The 19,549-nt window shown below is 38.0% G+C and overlaps 1 protein-coding gene across 1 annotated transcript in view; it reads right to left on the bottom strand.

Moving 5' to 3' along the window:
• The window catches only part of KIAA0368 (KIAA0368 ortholog), a 115,841-nt gene that overhangs the window by 8,812 nt on the left and 87,480 nt on the right, over window positions 1–19,549 (bottom strand). The window contains exons 37-46 of the mRNA XM_006864672.1: window positions 19,121–19,187; window positions 18,488–18,579; window positions 18,350–18,416; window positions 17,283–17,474; window positions 13,167–13,375; window positions 12,307–12,350; window positions 12,018–12,210; window positions 5,810–5,948; window positions 3,528–3,633; window positions 3,239–3,327 (exon numbers count right to left, since the gene is read on the bottom strand). Coding sequence (XP_006864734.1) covers window positions 3,239–3,327; window positions 3,528–3,633; window positions 5,810–5,948; window positions 12,018–12,210; window positions 12,307–12,350; window positions 13,167–13,375; window positions 17,283–17,474; window positions 18,350–18,416; window positions 18,488–18,579; window positions 19,121–19,187 — 1,198 coding nt within the window. The remainder of the gene's footprint in view (window positions 1–3,238; window positions 3,328–3,527; window positions 3,634–5,809; window positions 5,949–12,017; window positions 12,211–12,306; window positions 12,351–13,166; window positions 13,376–17,282; window positions 17,475–18,349; window positions 18,417–18,487; window positions 18,580–19,120; window positions 19,188–19,549) is intronic.

The raw sequence follows: 19,549 nt of genomic DNA, 5'->3' as shown, positions 1-19,549 counted from the left end.
GTGACCCTGCTGGTTATTTAAAATACCGGTGGCATAGCCCTCAGAATCACAGCAATTCAAACCACCACAGCACAACAGACAGACGAGTGGCGGTTGTGTGGTCGCTGTTAAACACGAATCTCCTTGCGCTACGGCCCTTAAGTCCGGCTCAAAGGTGGGATTTCCATCCTCAGATGTTGCGTCAGTCAAGAGGCGGAAGCGCAGCAGGGGCGACAGGGTTGTAAAGAGATGCTTTGGGCTGTGCTTGTGGGTCTCTAAGTTGGTCGAACCCACCTCAAAGCCATTTTGGGTAGCCAATGTCTAAGTTGCCCATCCTTGACAAACCTATGTACCGAGGAGATGGGAATGATCCTCGCTGTAAAGATCTGTTCCCTTTTTTGAGCTACTACATCCATAAATATAGGTAAAGTTCATCAAATCATAGCAGGTTACTCTTTTCTCCCCTCCTTCTTTCCTCTTCTAGTTATTTCTGATCATCCAGCCATCAAAGCCAGGTCAAGTGGGTACTATCTGCAAGTATGGGTGTTCTTGTGCATCTCCCCTCACTTCATATCAACTGGACGCTTCACTCTCTGCTCTAGTCCTCTGTGGCCATGTCACTGCCTCTGGGCCCAGGAGTCCTCGGGTCTTGCCATACTGCTGGCCATCCAGGTTCAAAGGGGTCTATTGAATGTGGCCGGACTTAGCTCGCAACTTCATTGCTGTTTTTTCCCCTTATCAGTGACCACAGGCCTGCTCATGTATTCCCCTTGAGTCTCAGTCTTGGAAGGGGTATCATTTGATTTCTTGACTGCTGCTTCAATGGATGTTAATTATGGATCCAGGTAAAATGAAACTCTTAATAATTTCAATCTTTCATCCCCTTAACATGACGTCACTTACTGGTCCAGTTGTGAGGATATTTGCTTTCCTTATACTAACGTGCAATCCACACTGAAGGCTGTAGTTTTTGCCCTCAGTTTCATAAGTCAGTACTTCAACTCCTCTTCACTTTCAGTAAGAAAGATTATGTAAGCTGAGTAACACAGGCTGTTAAGGAGTCTTTTTCTAATCCTGAAGCTGTTTTCTTTATATAATCCTACTTCTCAGATTTTTTACTCAGCATACAGACTAAGTACGGTGAACAGATGCAAACCTGACACACACCTTTACTGAGTTTAGATCTGCAGTATCATATTATTCTGTTTGAAAGACTGCCTCCTGGTCTGAGTATAGGTTTCTCATGAGCACAATGAAGTGTTTTGAATTTCCCATTCTTCTGAATATTACCCATAATTCCTTATGATCCACACAATCCAATGTCTTTGCATAGTCAACGAAACAGTGGCAAACATCTTCCTAGTATATCCTGCTTTTAACCAAGATACTTCTGATATCAACAATGATATCTCTTATTCCACATCTTTGTCTGCATCTTGCTTGAATTTCTGTCAACTCCTTGCCAAGCACTGCTGCAAACATCTGTAAATAATCTTCAGCAAAATTTTACTTTCAGGTGATATTAAAGATAATATCCACATTCTGTTGGGTCACCTTTCTTTGGAAAGGGCAAAAATACGGATCTCTTCTAATCTATTGCCCAGGTAGCTCTCTTCCAAATCTCTCTGCATAACCAACTAAATGATTCCAGAATTACATTTATTAGTTGAAACATCTCAGTTGGTATTCTGTCAGTTCATAGAGCTTTGGTTTTCACCAGTGCCATCAGTGCAGCTAGGACTTCTTTCTTCAATACTATTGGTTCTTGATTATATGTAATCTTCTAAAATTGCTGAACTTGACCAATTGTTTTTGTTACAGTGGCTCTGTGAATCCCTTTCTATCTTCTGATGCTTTCTGTATCATTCATTATCCTGTCTAGAGAAACCTCCATATTGCAATTTGAGGCTGACATTTTTTATTTTTTTCAGTTTGAGAAGTATTAAGTATGCTCTTCCTTTTTGGTTTCCTAACTCCAAGTCCTGGTACATTTCACTGCTATAATTTACTTTGTCTTCTCAAGCTACCCTTTGAAATCTTCTCTTTAGTTCTTTTACGTTATCCTTTCTTCTATACACTTTAGCTATTCTACGTTCAAGAGCAACTTTCAGAATCTCTTCTGATAGTCATTTTAGTCTTTTTTTTCTCTCCTGTTTTTTAATGATCATACTTTTTTCACAGAATGCCGAGGGTCTAATGGTAGATGTGGAGGAAGTGCTAGAGCTGGAAAATCTTTGTACAGCCACCTTAATACAGATTAAAAAAGAATCATCAATGCATGCCATCTAGAGAGGTAAATATGAAAATGTAGGCGTTTTTTGCTGTTTGAAAATATGTATGAAAAGACTGCTTATTAGACGCAGGGGGAGGGGTGTAATATTAACTATACGGTAGGAAAAAAGTGAGCAATACTTTGATCAGGTAAGCAAAACCAACTTCTCTAAAGAGGTCATATGGAAATTGTGTGACTCTGTAAGTGAAAAAGAAACAATTTTACTTAGGTAATGCCTCAACTGGACATTGAGACCTTTCATTTAACCATGCAGACCCATCACACAAACATTAAATGAGAAACGTTCAATTTTTAAAAGTTATTCCTCAAAACTGTCAGTTTCATATAAGACAAAGAAAGGCTGTAGAAGTGTTAAGATAAAAATAGATAACTAAATTTGGTTAATGATCTTTAACTACGTCAACTAGCAGAGTGAGGGAAAAATCCTTCAAAGAACACCACTGAATCACCTGACAGAACTCGAGTATGAATGGCAAAAATTTGATAAAAAGGTTCTATTAATGTTATTCTACATAAAGGCGGTAACTGATCTGTGGTTACATCAGAGAATATATACAAAAGATTTTAGGAGTCAAGTGGCATGATCTAAACAATATACTTTCAAATAGTTCAGAAAAAAATATGTATAAAGAGAAAAGCAATAATAAAGCAAATAAAGCTAAAGGACAGCTAATTATTTGCACCATTCCTGAAATAGTACACTGAATTTGAAATTACTTCCAAATAAAAGTTAAAAAAGAATTTTTTTAAAAGTAAAAACTGCCTGTCACAAGACTTTTTTAATCTAAGTGTCAAAACCCAGATGAAAATGTCAATTTGAGAGTACACATGAAATACATTAAGTAGGATAGTTCAGTGGTTGCTCTATTTAATTGAATTCCTAAGATAAAGTAGAAATCACCCAAAGCTCAGCTCCTTGAACTGTCAAAAAAGGACTCCCTATCAATTTCAGTTTTCTAAACTCACCTAAAGAATATGTGATTGATTTACAAGTTTCAAGGAGAATTTCAGCCAAAGCCTCAGGATCTGCATGTTCTTCTTCCAAAAGCATTAATCTATACAAATAAAAAATAAAGGTATAAACACTAGATATTAAGAAACATTTAAAAACCTTCCTGGCACAACTAATATCTATTTGTTTGTATCACTTTATTAGCTACTAGTTTTAAAGTTAAAAAAAATTTACATTGATTAGATATAAAATATCATGGGGAGGGGAACACAAAGTAATTATCTGACCCATAAAGCATATTACCCCTGAAAAAAGGCATTCATTGACTGTAGGACTCCTAGCTGTACTTTCCACGTGCTGAGTTTTAGCCGTTCACACATCAATTTGCACAACTCCTGGCGATAGCAACCTGGGAAAACAAAACAAAGAAGAGACAGACAGAAAGATAGAGACATTCAGGAACAGTGGCAGAGAGACATAAAAAATGACAGTGTGGTGATTAAGCAAACAAGGAAGAAGATATGAGTGTGATAAAGATGCAGAGAAGGAAAGGGAGAAGGAGGCGAGAAGTGTAAAGAAGAAAAAAACAACAAAATGCTTTTAATTACAATCATGACATTTCCCCCCCAAAAAAACTTCAGTATAACTTTGTGCCCTTTCCTAAACAAATTCCTTGATCAGGAAAGTCCCCACAAAGGTTCTCGTAACTGTTCATAAGCATTCACTTTTAAAGCATTACTATTCTCCACAGAACTGACCCAGCACCTTAAATATACTCTTTTCCCTGCATAACACCATGTATGACAGCCAAAACAAGCAGAATCCTGGAAGCAGGGAGTCTTTGCTAGACACTCACAAACTTTTGCAACTTACAGACTTACCAAGAGCCAGCTGTGCTTTATCCTAAATTTACTGGGTCTACTGCACTTGCTATTATAATAATGTAATTTTATATTATGCTAACTGATGCAACAAGAGTATTAATAAAAAAATTTTTAAATGCAAAATGCACTTGCTTTTAAATGCTTCAAAATTTACTATGGCTCAAACAAATGTAAAAATTGGAAGCAGGGAATAAAAGCCTAGAAAATAATTCTGTTCTTGGACTGCTTCATAAGAGTTTGTCATTTCTTTCTCCATTTTAAAGAAAAAAAACCCAGCAATCACAGGTGCTGCATTATGGGTCAGATGTATAGAAAAAGCCACTGTGGAACTCTAGTCACCATCCACTTTAAGACTTACAAGAAAGCCCTGGCTCTCCCTCTCAGTAACTGGGAAATGAATGTACATTTATATGCCTTGTGTTAAAATGTTTTGCGGGTACATCACCTTTTTAAAATATAATCCCTTGTTTAATTCTTCTCAACTTAGAAGGCAAACGTTAGTCCTAATGATATAAAAAAAATGGGCTTCCTCTATAGTCTGAACCATATTATCAAGAAATAAGACAACTTATGAATCTGTATCTTCTAGAAAATCCTCTGATACATTGTTGTTGTTAAGCGCCATCAAGTTCATTCCAACTCATAGTGACCCTGTACAGGGTTTCTTAAGAGGAGCTGGTGGGTTTATACCACCAGCCTTGTGATTAGCAGTCCAGTGCTTATCCTACAGTGGCACACCAGGACTCCTTCCTATACATAGCAAACCAATTATTTTTACAGTTCACACAATGGGTGACAATTAAGTCTGACTGTTATTGTTAAGTACCGTTGAGTCAATTCTGACCCATAGCAACCCAGTATAGGGTTTCCAAGAAGCAGCTGGTGAGCCTGAACAACCAACCCTGCAGTTCCAATGACTTTGCAGTCTGACACATTAGCCCACAGAGCCACACCAGGACTCCAAGTCTGACTGCAAACATATCCAATCAAGTATCATCAACAATAATCCTACAACATTCAACAATACTAAGATGGCCAACAGGATAAATTGTGGAACCCAACATTAGGCAATCAAAAAATGGCAGCATCATCCCAAATTTAAGAATCTGACAAAAGACTTCTAAATAACTACCCTAATCCAAGAATAAACGCTTTTGTTTGTTTTTTAATTTAACCCTGTGGAAATACATTTCCTAGCTGAAAATCTCTCAAAAAGTCACAATTTATTCAGAAGAATTGGTATTTCACTTGCTGGTGTGGTGCTGTAAGAGCAGCACTGGACTGCGAACCACAAGGTTAGCAGTTCAAACCCATGAGCAACTCCTTGAAAACCCTATGCAGGGTCACTATGAGTTAGAACCAATTCGACAGCACTTAACAACAACTGAAGTCTTGGTTATTAACAAGGTCATTAATTTTCGAGATTAACAGACCCCACTAATAAATCTTGCAAATTACACAGACTAGAACATCATAAACAAAGAATTATAAGAATATTTTAGTCAAATTATCAGCACAGAGTGCATCACAGTTAATGAGACTGCTTGCTGCTGTCAAAATCGAATTCACATTGAACAAAATTTTCACTATTAATTGGAATCAACAAGAACAATAAATATCATTTATCATACAAAAAACTTTTTCTTTTGGTAAGTAACCTCTGGTTACAGTCTTTCTTCAAAGGCAGGATGTGATGCTTACGTTGGGTCTCCACATTTCGGGGCCAGGCTTTGCCCAGGCTCTCAAAGGCACCCAACAGGGATTCCATCTGGAGCTCCTTTTCCTTCTCATTCTCATCTTCATTTTTGATTGTTCGGACTCCAAAGCTTTCAGGAGAGTTCTAGAATAGAACACAAAAAGAAAAGAAAATTTAATATTTTCTTCTTCCAAAGTTACAGGCATAACATTAAAGTCATTAGGGTACCAGTTCAGAAGATGCTAAGAAGAATGAAATGCTAAATTCTCTACCATCTCATTTTCAGAAACTCATTTTTTTTGTTCCAATACTCAATTTTCCTATTTGTAATAAAGATTTGTAGCAGAAATACTATCTCTTTTATGAACTTGGAGAAATCCTTCAAAGAAATCTGTAAAAGTAAGAGAAAAAACAAACAAAAAAAAAGTATATATATATATATATATATATGTGTGTGTGTGTGTGTACTATCTTGAGTGCAACATAAGAAATATACTAGAAGCATAGAACTAAAGGTAGAAGGAGCTCTGGTAATGATCTAATACAATTTTTTTCTTTTATAGGTAAGGAAACATAAGCTAAGAGAAGTAGTTCATCCTGCCTCTTAGTGATATAAGAATCCCAAATGCATGTCTATTGTTAGTAACAGAAATTATATAGTTAATTGCTTATGAAAGAAAACAACTGCACATTAGCAACAACCCAAGAAATAAGAATGCTATTTAAAATACTGCATGTTTTGGAATATCTAAAAAGGGTTTAGAACTTCCCCAGTGAAATAAGGTTCTTAAGGAGCCTTTGTAATATAAAGAAGCTTAGGTGGAATCCAGAGCCCCATCCAGAACCATCTGAGGTGGAAAATTCCCACTTGAAAGTACATGCAGACCAGCCTGGAGTAACTACAGGAACAGAAGAATCTTCTTGAAAGAAAACCAGCAGGAAAAATCAAAAACAAAAATGGCAGTCAGATTGGCTACTACAAGAACAAGCAAGCTGTTCACCAGGGAGCCATCAAGGTAAATAATCAAGTCCCTTCAGGAAAAACCCTCCCTTCAAGACTGAAACTCAGAAGGAATACACAAGCAGGCATGGAAGCTTGCTGGCAACCACAATGATCTATTGGTGAGTGAGAGGGGAAAATGGCAGCAATGAAGATATGGCTGAGTTCAACCACATTCCATAGACTCCTGTTGAACTGGAGATGAGAGAGAAAAGAGGAAGGGCTGGTTAGTCCGAAGTGTGGTGAGACTTGAAGACTCCTAAGCCCAAGGGCAAGGACCTAGTCACAAAGGGGAGACGCACAAGAACACCCAACTTGCAGATAGTACCCATTTGACATAACTTCGATGGTTTGATGATCAGAACCCAAATAGAGGAAGATAAAGTAATTTGATAAAGTAAACAAGTGTAAAGTGCTACAATTGATGAACCTGACCTATACTTATGGGTGTAGTAGCTCAAAATAACCAAGAAGGAAAAACTCTTCACATCAAGGATCAAACATATCCCCTCTGTATATAGGGTTGATAGGAATGGGCAGCTTAGACACTGGCTACCTAAAATGGGGGTGGTGGGGGTGGAGGGACTATAAAGGCATGAAGTGGCTGGCTTACAAGTTTTCGAGAGGGTGTTTAGTTTCAGAGTGCAGAGTAAGGTAAAATGCCCACTGAATAGTTTTTATCTTGTCTAGACAGGTCTGGTGAAAGGAATTGTGGAAAAGTTTCTTATGATTCAATTGTGAGTAATTGTTATAATGACTAACTGCAATTGTCACACTATAAAGGTAGAAGTTTTGCAACATAAAGGGGGAAGTAGTTAATCTTACATTCCAGGAACAGAGGCCCCTAGGACTATCAAGGGAAAAGAACATGAGCAATACCGAAGATGGAGGGAAAGATGATAACATGGAGAGATAGAGCAGCTAAGGACTCTAGACTCATGGTAAGAGAAAGGCTGTGTGCTGGCGACCAAGAGGCAGACTCGCAGAATGTGCCCTTTGGTTGTTTAAATGATTATATAGTATATATTCCTGAGTGTTTTTGTGTACATTCAAGAAAAAAACAAACAAACAGAGGGAATGAAAGCAAATACTGTTGAATGGTGATACATGGAGGGAATTGTAATCATTGTAATGATAAGAAATATGATAGGCAAAACAAAAGAAAAAAAGAGTATTAAGAAAGAAACAGGAATATTCTCTTGTTTGTTCTGTTTTGTTAGTTTGTGAAAATATCACAGTAGAGACTGAAAATTAAAGAATGAGTCTAAGAATCTTACTTGTTGAATTTATAAACTCACCTCTTTGTTTTTGTTTGAGGACATAACTATTTTTATGTCCTTGAATCAAACTTTATTTTAAAGGGGCTTTCAGTTTTAAGCAGAGACTTTTAAATATTAATGTAATTAGTAAATTTAATTTCTGGGTGGACAAGGCAGGAATAGAAGCAAACACTGTTGAAGGATGATACACGAAGGGGATTGTAATCACTGCAATGATATAAGTGTACCATTGAGGTATTTTCCCATGGAAATGAACACTCAATTCACAATTAAAAAATTTTTTTTAAATAAGATCTTTTTGTGTGTGTGTGTACTGAGTAATAGTTTACATGGGAGAACACAGGCTTTACACCATAGTTTCACTGCAATGATTACAATCTCCTCCGTGCACCATCATTCAACAGTATTTGCTTCCATTCCCTCTTTTTTTGTGTATGTGTTTTTTCTGGGGGGTTGGGTGATGTGAGGAATACACACAAAAATACTCAGGAATATATAATAATTTAAACAATCCAAAAAGGCACATTCTGCAAGTCTGCCTCCTGGCCATCAGCACTCAGTCCCTGTCTTTTCATGAGTCTAGAGTCCTCAGCTGCTCTCTCCCTCCATATCCTCATCTCTGCCTCCCTCCCTGGTTTCATTGCTTCTCTGAATAGAGTCCCATATTTTGCTTGTGCTCTTTTAACTTGATAGTCCTAGGGTCCTCTGTTTCTAGACTGTAAGATTAACTACTCCCCTGTTTTCGTTACAAAATCTGCTTTTACTATTTTGACAGTTGCAATTAGTCATGATAACAATTACTCACTTTTGAGTCATAAGAATCATATCTCCATCTCTTTTCACCAGACCCATCCAGACAAGATGAAAACTATTCAGTGGGGACTAGATCTATCTTCCCTACACACTCTTAAACTAAACTCCCTCTTGAAAACTTTTAAGCCAGTCACTTCATGCCTTTATTGCCCCTTCATTTTAGGTAGCCAGTGCCTAAGTTGCCTGTCCCTATCTACCCTGAATACAGAGGGGATAGGATTGATATTTGATGTGAAGACCTCCTTTCCTTTCAGTTGGTATTTTGAACAACTACATCCATAATTATAGATCAAGTTCATCAAAATATGCCAACTTCCACTTGTTTCCTGTATCAGAAATTGTTTTTTATATTCCTCTAGTCGAGTTCTGATTATCAAGCCATCGAGTCTAGGTCAAATGGGTACTATCTGCAAGTCTGGGTGTTCTTGTGCATCTGCCCTCACTTCATATCAACTGGATGCTTTGCTCTCAGCTCTCAGTGGCTATATCCGTGTCCATGGGCTCAAGTATCCCCAGGTCTCACTACACTTCAGTCCAGCCAGCCCTTCCTCGTCTCTCTCTCTCATCTCTAGGTCAATGGGAGACTATGGACTGTGGTTGAACTCAGCTCATTTCTTCATTGCTGCCTTCCCCCTCTTCTACTCACCAGTATACCAATGTGGTCACAGAGCAAGGTTACATGCCTGCTCATGTGTTCCATTTGAGTTTCAGTTTTGGTGGGGTTTTTTTCTTGAAGGGATTTGATTGCTTGCCTCAATGGCTTCCCAGCTAACAATTTGCTTGTTCTTTTAGCAGTCATTTAAGGAGATCTTTTGAAGCATACTTCCAAAAGCAATGCAGTTTGGTAGGTTTGTTGTTGTTTTTTTAATTATAAGTCATCCCAATACTTATTGACAGAATCTTCTGATAGTCCTTTTCCTTAATAATAGTAAAATCCATTGTAGCAATCAGGAAAAGTACAAAAAAGAATATTGCATTTTTCACACATGCACCCACAAATACATACACCCAAAAGTGAATCATGCCTTTCTCTGAGCTTATGCCCCACCTTTAAACATAAGTACTTCACAAATAGTTACATCCATGCCCAAGTACATTGGAGAACTATTCACAAAAGCAAAAAGATGGAGGCAGCATTAAGTGCCTATCAATGGAGGAATGAATAAACAAACTTTGGTACATACATACAATGGAATACTACACAGCACTTAAGAATAACAATAAATCTATGAAACACATGGATGAACCTGGAGGACATTATGCTGAGTTAAATTAATCAATCACAAAAGGACAAATATTATATGAAACCACAGTTGTGAAAACTCAACTAAAGATTTCTTGCTGAAAGGAACATTCTTGGATGGTTACTAGGGGTGAGAGAAAAGGGAGAATAATTCAAGTAATTTGCTGGTTAGAAGGTAGACACATACTAATTTGGCAATATACAATAAGAGAGATGTTGGCAGAACCTCTCTCTTACTGTATATTGATGAAGACAGGTGAAGACATAGGGAGGAATGCAAGGGCTAAAGGAGATACAAGTAAATACTGCTATATACACAGTCTTGTAACAGAGTTCTGCTGGTAGATACATGGACAGAGACACAAGCTAAATGGATATGGGAGGAAGAGAGGGAGTATACCCACAAATCTATAAGAGCTTGACAGAGGATACTTGTACATGGGTAATTTTCCTTTGCTACACACACATTTACAGATGTGGTGGAGCATACAGGGGACAAAATTATGAAAATGTCTTGGATATTAGGAAACACTTGTGGCAATGAGTTGGTGGGCCTAGTGCCTCCAGTACTATAATCTCAGTGATACCCTGGTCAACTGGCGTAACAGAATCCACAAAAATAATATTCTACATTTGATAAGTAGCAACTGAGATCTTATTAAGTTCATGAGTAACCAAGTAAAGTGCAGCTATTGGTCCCTTCATGTGCAGAAAAAAGGAAAGTGATGAGAATCAATTAGTCCAATATACTAATGGAACATGTGAAGATCAATCTCCATGACTCTGAGACTAGAACAAGATGATGCCTGGCTACCAATACCAACTGCTCTGTCATCTATCAGATCTAGAACTCTATTCCAATTTTCCACCAAGCAGTAGATACACAGATACAGGGAACACAACAACACTAGTGAGGTATGCTCATCATGGAATGGTCAGCCATTCAAGATCAGAAGGGTAACATATATCTGGGAACAAGTTTCAGAAAGGTTGGGAAGGAGGGTGGAATGGAAATAGGAACCACATGGAGGAAGAGGGATAACTGCTGCTACATGAAGGGGATTGCAATCATTGAGTTGAAACAAAGTGCATGATTTGATATGTTGGCTGTAAAACTGATAATCTCCTCTGTAAACCTTCACTCAATCCACAATAAAAAATGTAAAATGAAAAAAAATGAGTGCTTCACTTTTCCAATGAAATGACAGTCCCGTTGGTGTGTGGCAGCAGTGATCAGCAGTGACATCTCGAGCTCTTTATCTGCACTCCAGCATGACTAGGATTCCTTCTCTAAGCATATGCCACTCCCTCACATGCTTATTACACCAATGACACAAGACAATTTCCTCAGAATATTCAAGTATTTTTGACAACAAGAATTAGCAAGCATCACTGGCTACAGTATCTGTTGCCTTCATTTTCCCAGGGAAGGCAAATGGACACCCAGAATGAAGACTACCTTCCCTAGCCTCATCTGCAATCAGATGTGGCTCTATGACTAAATTCTGGCCATGGTCATCAGTGAAAGTGTAGCAGTTTTCAAGAACTCTTTGATCCTACATCCTTTTTTAATCTCCTCCTTTATCCCCTGTCTGGAACAGAGAGGCTCTGTGAACCATGAGGATGACTGCCACACTCCAAGGATGGCAGAACTCGGAGCTGAAAGGTGTCAGATTCCCTGAAGACTATGTCAAGCTCCTAACTTATGTGACAAATTTCTCTATCTTATCTAAGGTCACAATAGTTGAAATTTTCTACTACTTTCAGCTAAGCCAATTATAATAAAATACACAATCAGGGCACAAAGCCTTTAAAAATTGTTTTCTAAATCTTTACTTTCAATATAAAACAGTCCTGATAATACAAGTAATCATTACCTTCTTGATGAGAGGTATAACAATATCAGAGAACTCCTGAAATCTGTCTTCTTTGGTGGCCTTCAGGACATCAGCTGCACAGCGGATTGCTGCAATCTTGTATTTGACATTCTCTTTGCAACACTCCTTCAGAACAGCCTGGAGAATTTCGTTTTTGCTGGGCTGATTAGGCACAGGCTTTTCCAGCTCTGCACTGTAAAATCCATACAAAAGCGTCACATCAGTTCATAAAGGCTACAGCTATCAGGCTCAGTATAAGACATGGCTTCTTCACTGAAAGAATATTTACCTGCAAGCTGTCACCACACAGGTAATGGCTTTCAACAGTTCTTCCTAAGGGGATGACGGATGAGAGAAAGGTATTAATCCCATACATGTCATCTATCTTTTTTATGGTTACAATTACCTCAAGAATATTGAAATATTACTGGCAATAAAAATTAACACGTGTTATTGTTCAATAATCACTTGCATAATTTTACTCTTAACCCTGCAATAAGGTAAGTATCTTCACTCCATTCATAAAGGCCTAGAAAACTGACTTGTCCAAGGTCACACAGACAGTATCAGCCATAAGACAGGAACTAGGTCTGACTCCTGCTACCTGGTCACTACTGGTTTTTACAACAAACAGTGGCTCATTATGTTGCCACACTCTCAATGTTTCCCACTGAATGCTGATTTTACATATTATAGAGCCCTTGTATGAAAAGTGACAGTTACTAATTCACAGGCCCAGTAGTTGGAATCGTCAGCTCTAGGTTTAAAAACAGCTCATTTTGTTACTAAGTTTCACATATGACCAATCCTGATATGATCACAAGGTCACCAAGTTAAACAATGGTGACTATTTAGTTTAAGAGTTAACTTGCAAAGCTAAACATGATTTAAGTATAAATCAAACTTCAGCATTACCAAGCATTACTCAAAGATATATATAAGCTACACACTTGGAAAAAGTATCTTACTTCGTCAGGCAACGTCTACCCAAAGCTTCCCATTGGCTAGGAAATCTGGTTCACAAAAACAACCCATAATCCATGTTAAGTTTCACAAAGTCAAAATCTTATTTTTATAAAAAATTAAAGATGAAGTCATAATCCTTTAAGGATACCTTTAAATTTAACTGGGCATGAATGGTTCCTTTACCTTTCCTGCCCATGTTCTTCCACTAAGGCCTTGCAGTAATGCGGTCAGTATCATTCCCAGATATGGTGGTACTAGAGAGCTGGTTTGCTTTGCAATTGATGCCATGGAAATTGCACCCTGGGCTTTCATTTTCCAGGACTGAGACTGCAAAGCCTTTTGGGTAATGGCAATCAACTCTTGCAGGTATAATCGAATACCACCGGAGGAACCTGGGTTAGGAAAAACAAAATTTAAGCAACTTTCAAGGAACTTTTTCTTCCTAAGTAATCTATGAATCTAAAGCAGTGATTCTTAACTGTTACATCCAAACACTCCCTCAAAGAAAGAGAAAGGCGTTGGTGTTGTCATTTATCATTACAACAGTAGGACTTTAGTATATGGGCATGTCCACAGGAGGACGTAATACAAAAGCTCATCCTCTATCAGGGTAAGAAACAGAGTTGAAATGATTGTGGTAATGTTCTAAGGCCACATAAAATTACTATTCCAATCTCAAGTAAGTCAAGCTCTACCTTGCTTGAACAGAATTTCTCACAATGGAGTAAAAGAGAAGAACTCTGAGCATCAACCTTGAGCACTTAGCAATTTAGAAAGATATGAAATGAAATGGAATGTGTCTTGGTAAGGCCCTAGAAAAGTACTATGGGATCTTGTAAATAAAAACGTTGTTGTTAGCTACAGTGGAGCCAGCACTGGACAAATGGGACATCAATGTACAACAGACTTGAATTGTTTTGATCCAAAAGGTTTTTACTAGCTGATTTTCAAACCTGTTAAGCATGATACCAGTATATAAGCCTCCAACAACAGATGGGTTCATCAGTATGTCAGTTTGTCATACAATGGTAGCTTACATGTTGCTGTAAATTTGGAAGTTATGTCACTGGTATTTTAAATACCAGTAGGGTCACCCATGGTGGACAGGTTTTAGATGAGCTTTTAGACTAAGACAGAGTAGGAAAAAAGAGAGACAGACTACTTCCAAATATTTAGTCACTGGAGCACTGTCAAACAGCACCAAAATATTGAATTATGGAAATATGATGATGAACACTAGAATGCTGTCAGATATAGTGTTGGAAGATGAGATATGGCTTAGAAAGCACTCAAAACACAAATGGAGAAGAGCTGCCTCCTCAAAGTAGAGATGACCATGATAATGCAAATGGAGTACAGTTTTCAACACCTTCATTTGCTGATGGGGCACATCTCTAAAAAAGGAGAAACAACTGTAAACATTCTTTAATAATTGGAAAATGCAGTGTATGATACATGATTCTAGAAAAACTGAAAGTTGTCAAAAATGAAGTGGAATGCATGAACATTGATAGCCTAGGCATTACTGTTGTTGCTGAGTGCCAATGAGTCAGTTCTGACTCACGGTAACCCAGTATAGGGATTTCAAGAAATGACCAATGAGTTTGAAACTCTGACCTTGTGGTTCAAAACTACCTTACAGTCCTGTGCTTATCCTACAGATCCACACCAGAAGTCCTTCCCAGGCAGTAGTGAACTGAAATGGACTAGTAGTGGCCATTTTGAATCTGACAATCACATGGTTTACTTTTCCAAGAATGACAAATTGAAGAGGAATGGCATTGCATTTATCATCAAAAAGAACATTTCAAGATCAATCATGAAGCACAGCGCTATCTATGATGGGAGAATATCCATATACCAACAAGGACAATTCCGAACAAAATTTACTCATGAACCACTGAAGCCAGTGATGATGAAACTGGAGAATCCTACCAACTTCTTCAATCTGAAATCAATCAAATATTCAATCAAGGTATATTGATAATAACTGGCGACTGGAATACAAAGGTTGGAAACTATGAGGAAGAATCAATAATTAGAAAATATGGCCTTGGTGATAAAAACAATACTGGAGGTTGCATGCATGATAGAATTTTGCGAAAACAATGACTTACTCATTGCAAATACCTTTTTTAAACAACATAGAAGACAATTATACACACAGACCTAGCCAGATGGAATACGTAGAAATGAAGTAGACTACAACTATAGTAAGATATAGTGAAAAAGCTGCATTATCATGTTAAAACATGGCCACTGTGAGGAAAACCATCAGCTGCTCATATGCAAGTTCAAGCTGAAAAAAATTAAAACAATTCAGTGAGTGCCAAAATCTGACCTTGAACATATCCCGCCTGAATTTATAGAGATAATCTGAAAAACAGATTTGATTCATTAAAAATAATGGCAGTAGATCAGAAGAGTTGTGGGATGACATCAAGAATATCATACAAGAAGAAAGCAAAAGATCATTGACAAGACCAGAAAGAAGGCAAAGACTACAATGCATGTCAGAGGAATCTCTGAAACTTTTTTTCCAGCATAGAAATATTCAAGACTCGACTTACACTGTTGATGGACAAAATACTGAATGATACAGAAAACATCAAAAGGAAATGGAAGGAATACAGTCACTGTACCAAAAAGAAATGGGCAATGTTCAACCATGTCAAGAGATAGCATATCATCAACAGCCAATGGTACTGAAGGAAGAAGTTAAAGTGCACTGAATGCACTAGCAAACAAGTCTCTGAGAACTGATGGAATACAAATAGAAACCTTCTGACAAACTGATGAAACACTGGAGGCACTCTCTCATCTATGCCAAAATATTTGAAACACAACTACCTGGGCAACAGATTGGAAAACATCCTTAAATATGCCCATGCCCAAGAGAGGAAACCCAATGAAATGTGGAAATCAGCAGACAACACCATTAATATCTCATGTAAGTAAAGTTTTAGTAAAGGTAATTAAAAAACGGCTGCAGCAGAACATTAACAGGGAACCTGCCAGATTCATACCACGACGTGGAATGAGGAATACAATTGCTGATAATCAGGTGGATCTTGGCTGAAAGCAGAGAATACCAGAAAGATATCTACTTCTGTTTTACACTATGCAAAAGCTTTAGATTGTGTGAATCATGACAAGCAATGAACATTGTGAAGAATGAGTATTTCAGAATACTTTATTCTGCTCATGAGAAACCCATACATAGACCAAGAGGCAATTATTCAAACAGAACAAGGAAGCAGAGAATGGGTAAAAATTAGGAAACATGTGCACCAAGATTGTATTCTTTCACCATACTTATTTATGAATCCGTATGCTGAGCAAATAATCCAAGAAGCTAAACTATAAGAAAGAACATGGCATCAGGATTGGAGGAAGACTCATTATCAAACTGCGATATGCAGTTGATACAACCTTGCTTGCTGAAAGTGAAGAGGACTTAAAATACTTACTGATGAAGATCAAAGACTACAGCCTTTGGTATGGATTGCACCTCAATGTAAAGAAAACAAAAATCCTGACCACTTGGCCAACAAATAACATCAAGATAAATAGAGAAAGGTTAAATTTGTTAAAGACTTTCATTTTGCATAGATCAACCATCAACACTCATGAAAGCAGCAGTTAAGAAATCAAACAATGTACTACATTACAAAAATCTGCTGCATAAGATCCCTTTAATGTGCTCAAGAACAAAGATGTCAGTTTGAGGACTAAGGTGTGCCTGACCCAAACAATGGTATTTTCAATAACCTCATATGCATGTGGAAGTTGAACAGTTGAATAAAGTTGAATAAAGAAGACCGCAGAAGAGTTGATGCATTTCACTTATGGTGTTAAACAATATCAAAAGTACCATAGACTGCCAAAAGAACACACAGATCTATCTGTGTTAGGACAAGTACAGCCAGAATGTTCCTTGGAAGCCAGGATGGCCAGGCTTCATCTCTCATTGTTAATGTTGTTAAGTGCCATTGAGTGGACCTTGTATAGGGTTTCCAAGGAGCAGCTGGTATATTATCCTGGAGATATTCCCGGAGAAGGACATCAAGCTGGGTAAAATAGAGGTTCAACAACATGGGTTGGCACAGTAGCAGCAGTAATGAGCTCAAGCATAACAACAATTTTAAGACTGGTGCAGCTAGGGCAGTGTTTCAGTCTGAGTCACTATGAGTCAATACAGATCCTACGGCACCTAAGAACAAACCTGGGCCTCCTTTAAAAAAGGAAGGCAAGAGTTCTACCACTGAACCACTGCTCCAACTGGGGCACTCGACTAACCAGGTACATTTTCCTGCCACACTTCAGTCCATAAGTTACATTCTTCTTTTTCTGATTTTTCCTCATCAGCAATTTCATGCATGCCTAGAAACGCCAAAGGCAGAACTTCTTTGGCATGGTTCTTCAATACATCAGGGCTGTATCGTCCAATAGCATGAATAGTCAAAGCACATGAGGTCTTATAGATGAGTTCTAAAGAGAAGCAGAAGAAATTTACTCACTTTTTAAGGGTAACAGGTCTAAACAGACTACTGGTCAACTTACACCACAGCAAAATAACTAAATAAAATCTACTAGAAATGTGTCTAGTAGAATGCATAAAGTCACAGAGTGTGTGTGGTAAGTTAATGCTATGTGTCAACTAATTCTCAGTGGTTTGCCACACAATACATAATCAGCTTCCCTTCTATGATCTAATATGATGAGCCAGTCAGTTCAAAGAGGCAGGACTAGCCTCTAGTATATAAATGGATATCCTGGCAAAGCTTGCTCTTTTGATTCCACTCTTCTCATCATCAGAACTCTGGTTATTGGGACATGCGAAGCCTTGTCTGCTGCCAGACCTGGAAATTTTGGATATGCCAGCTCCATAACCTCATGAAATAGTCGTCTGCTCTTTGACCTGAGATTTTCAGTTTGTCACTCATTTCAACTACATGAGGCAAAAGCCTTCAGCTTTCTGCCTGATTCATGAATTTAGGATTTGAAATTACACGAACTAGTTCCTTGCAATAAATCTCTGTGTGTTTTTAAATACAGGCTTCACTGGTTTTGCTCCTCCAGAGAACCCAGCCTAAAACAGGGTACACTCTGACTTACATTATTTTACAGACAGTCTAACATATAAATAAGAAAGCTTGGTGGTGCTGTAAGATAAGCGCTGAATTGCTAACCATAAGGTCAGCAGTTCTAACCCACCAGGTTCTCCACAGGAGAAATACGAGGCTCTCTGCTCCCATAAAGATCTACAGAGTTGCTATGAATCAGAATCAACTGCTATGGCAGTGGGTTTTTTGGTTTTGTTCAAACATTTAAACCAAAAATAAAAAAACAGGAGGCAAAGGTACCTTCTTTTTCCATATACCAGCCATTGAGCTTCTGCAGAAGTTTCTCAGTGCTACTATCCCGGGAGGTCTGAAAAAGAAACAATTCTAGTCACTTCTTCATAATCATCAGAGTTTTCCTTAATAAGAAATTCAACTCACCCGAACTAAATGGCCCATGGCAAATGCACAGGATTTCTGAATCACACTATTCCGATCTGTCAGGCCACTAAGCAAAGCACTCATAAGTTTACCTATCAGAAATAAAGAAAAGGATCTGAGGGTTGGTTTACCAAACATTCTGCTATTCACAGAACCAAAACAAATGTAACCATGTAGTAATCTGATTTACTCCATAGTAGTTTAGGTCCCTTGAATGTTATCTTTCTTAATGCTGTCCTTTTGTTTTCCTTCACCTGATATACAATAGAAAAAATACCTGTTTCCCAAAAATTGTGAGAAAAGGAGAGCTAGGTATGTAAAATTCATTTGCCTCATCCAGAAGCTGATCTAAGAAGAGAAAAATGCTGATATAACGTTAGTTAAAAATGATATACAAATTCTACCTCCTTATGCTACTAAAAAGTAATCAAACATTTATAAAACAGAGAAAAGTGGCTCAATTTGATCATTCCTGCACTTCTTGCAAACAAAGCAATGTGGGATGGGAGGCAAACAGCAAGCATCTAGCATCACATCACAAATGTAACCTTCTCTTTCGCTCAAGTACAAACATTGTCACCCAAGACTTTCCCATGCAAAAAACATGACCACACCTAATTCTGACAAACTCACCTGAGTAAGGTGTTAGGTCCTGAGGACACTGAGTAGTTAGTGATACAATGACACTGGCACAGCCTCCCTACAGGGTTACAAAGGCAAAGTCTAAATTTCATAGTCAAAATGTTCTGGCAAACCCCTTACTTTAGGTGTCAAAGATTTAATGGTAAGAAATACATTGTTGTTGTTGTTAAGTGCCGTTGAGTCGTTTCCGACCCATAGCGACCCTGTACAGGGTTTCCGAGGGTGTAAATCTTTACGGGAGCAGAAAGCCTCATCTTTCTCCCGCGGAGCGGCTGGTAGTTTCGAACCGCTGACCTTAAGGTTCGCAGCCCGATTCGTAACCACTACGCTACCAGAGCTCCTTAAGAAATACATGAAGCCTAACAATTACTGCAGGATTCAATCTAGAAAGTGGAGTCTATTTACTTTAAATTAGCAACA

The sequence above is a fragment of the Chrysochloris asiatica genome, unplaced genomic scaffold, assembly GCF_000296735.1.
Source record: "Chrysochloris asiatica unplaced genomic scaffold, ChrAsi1.0 scaffold00069, whole genome shotgun sequence".
Classification (NCBI taxonomy): domain Eukaryota; kingdom Metazoa; phylum Chordata; class Mammalia; order Afrosoricida; family Chrysochloridae; genus Chrysochloris; species Chrysochloris asiatica.
Note: the sequence above shows the minus strand (reverse complement) of the source record. Positions and strands in the feature narration are given on the sequence as shown.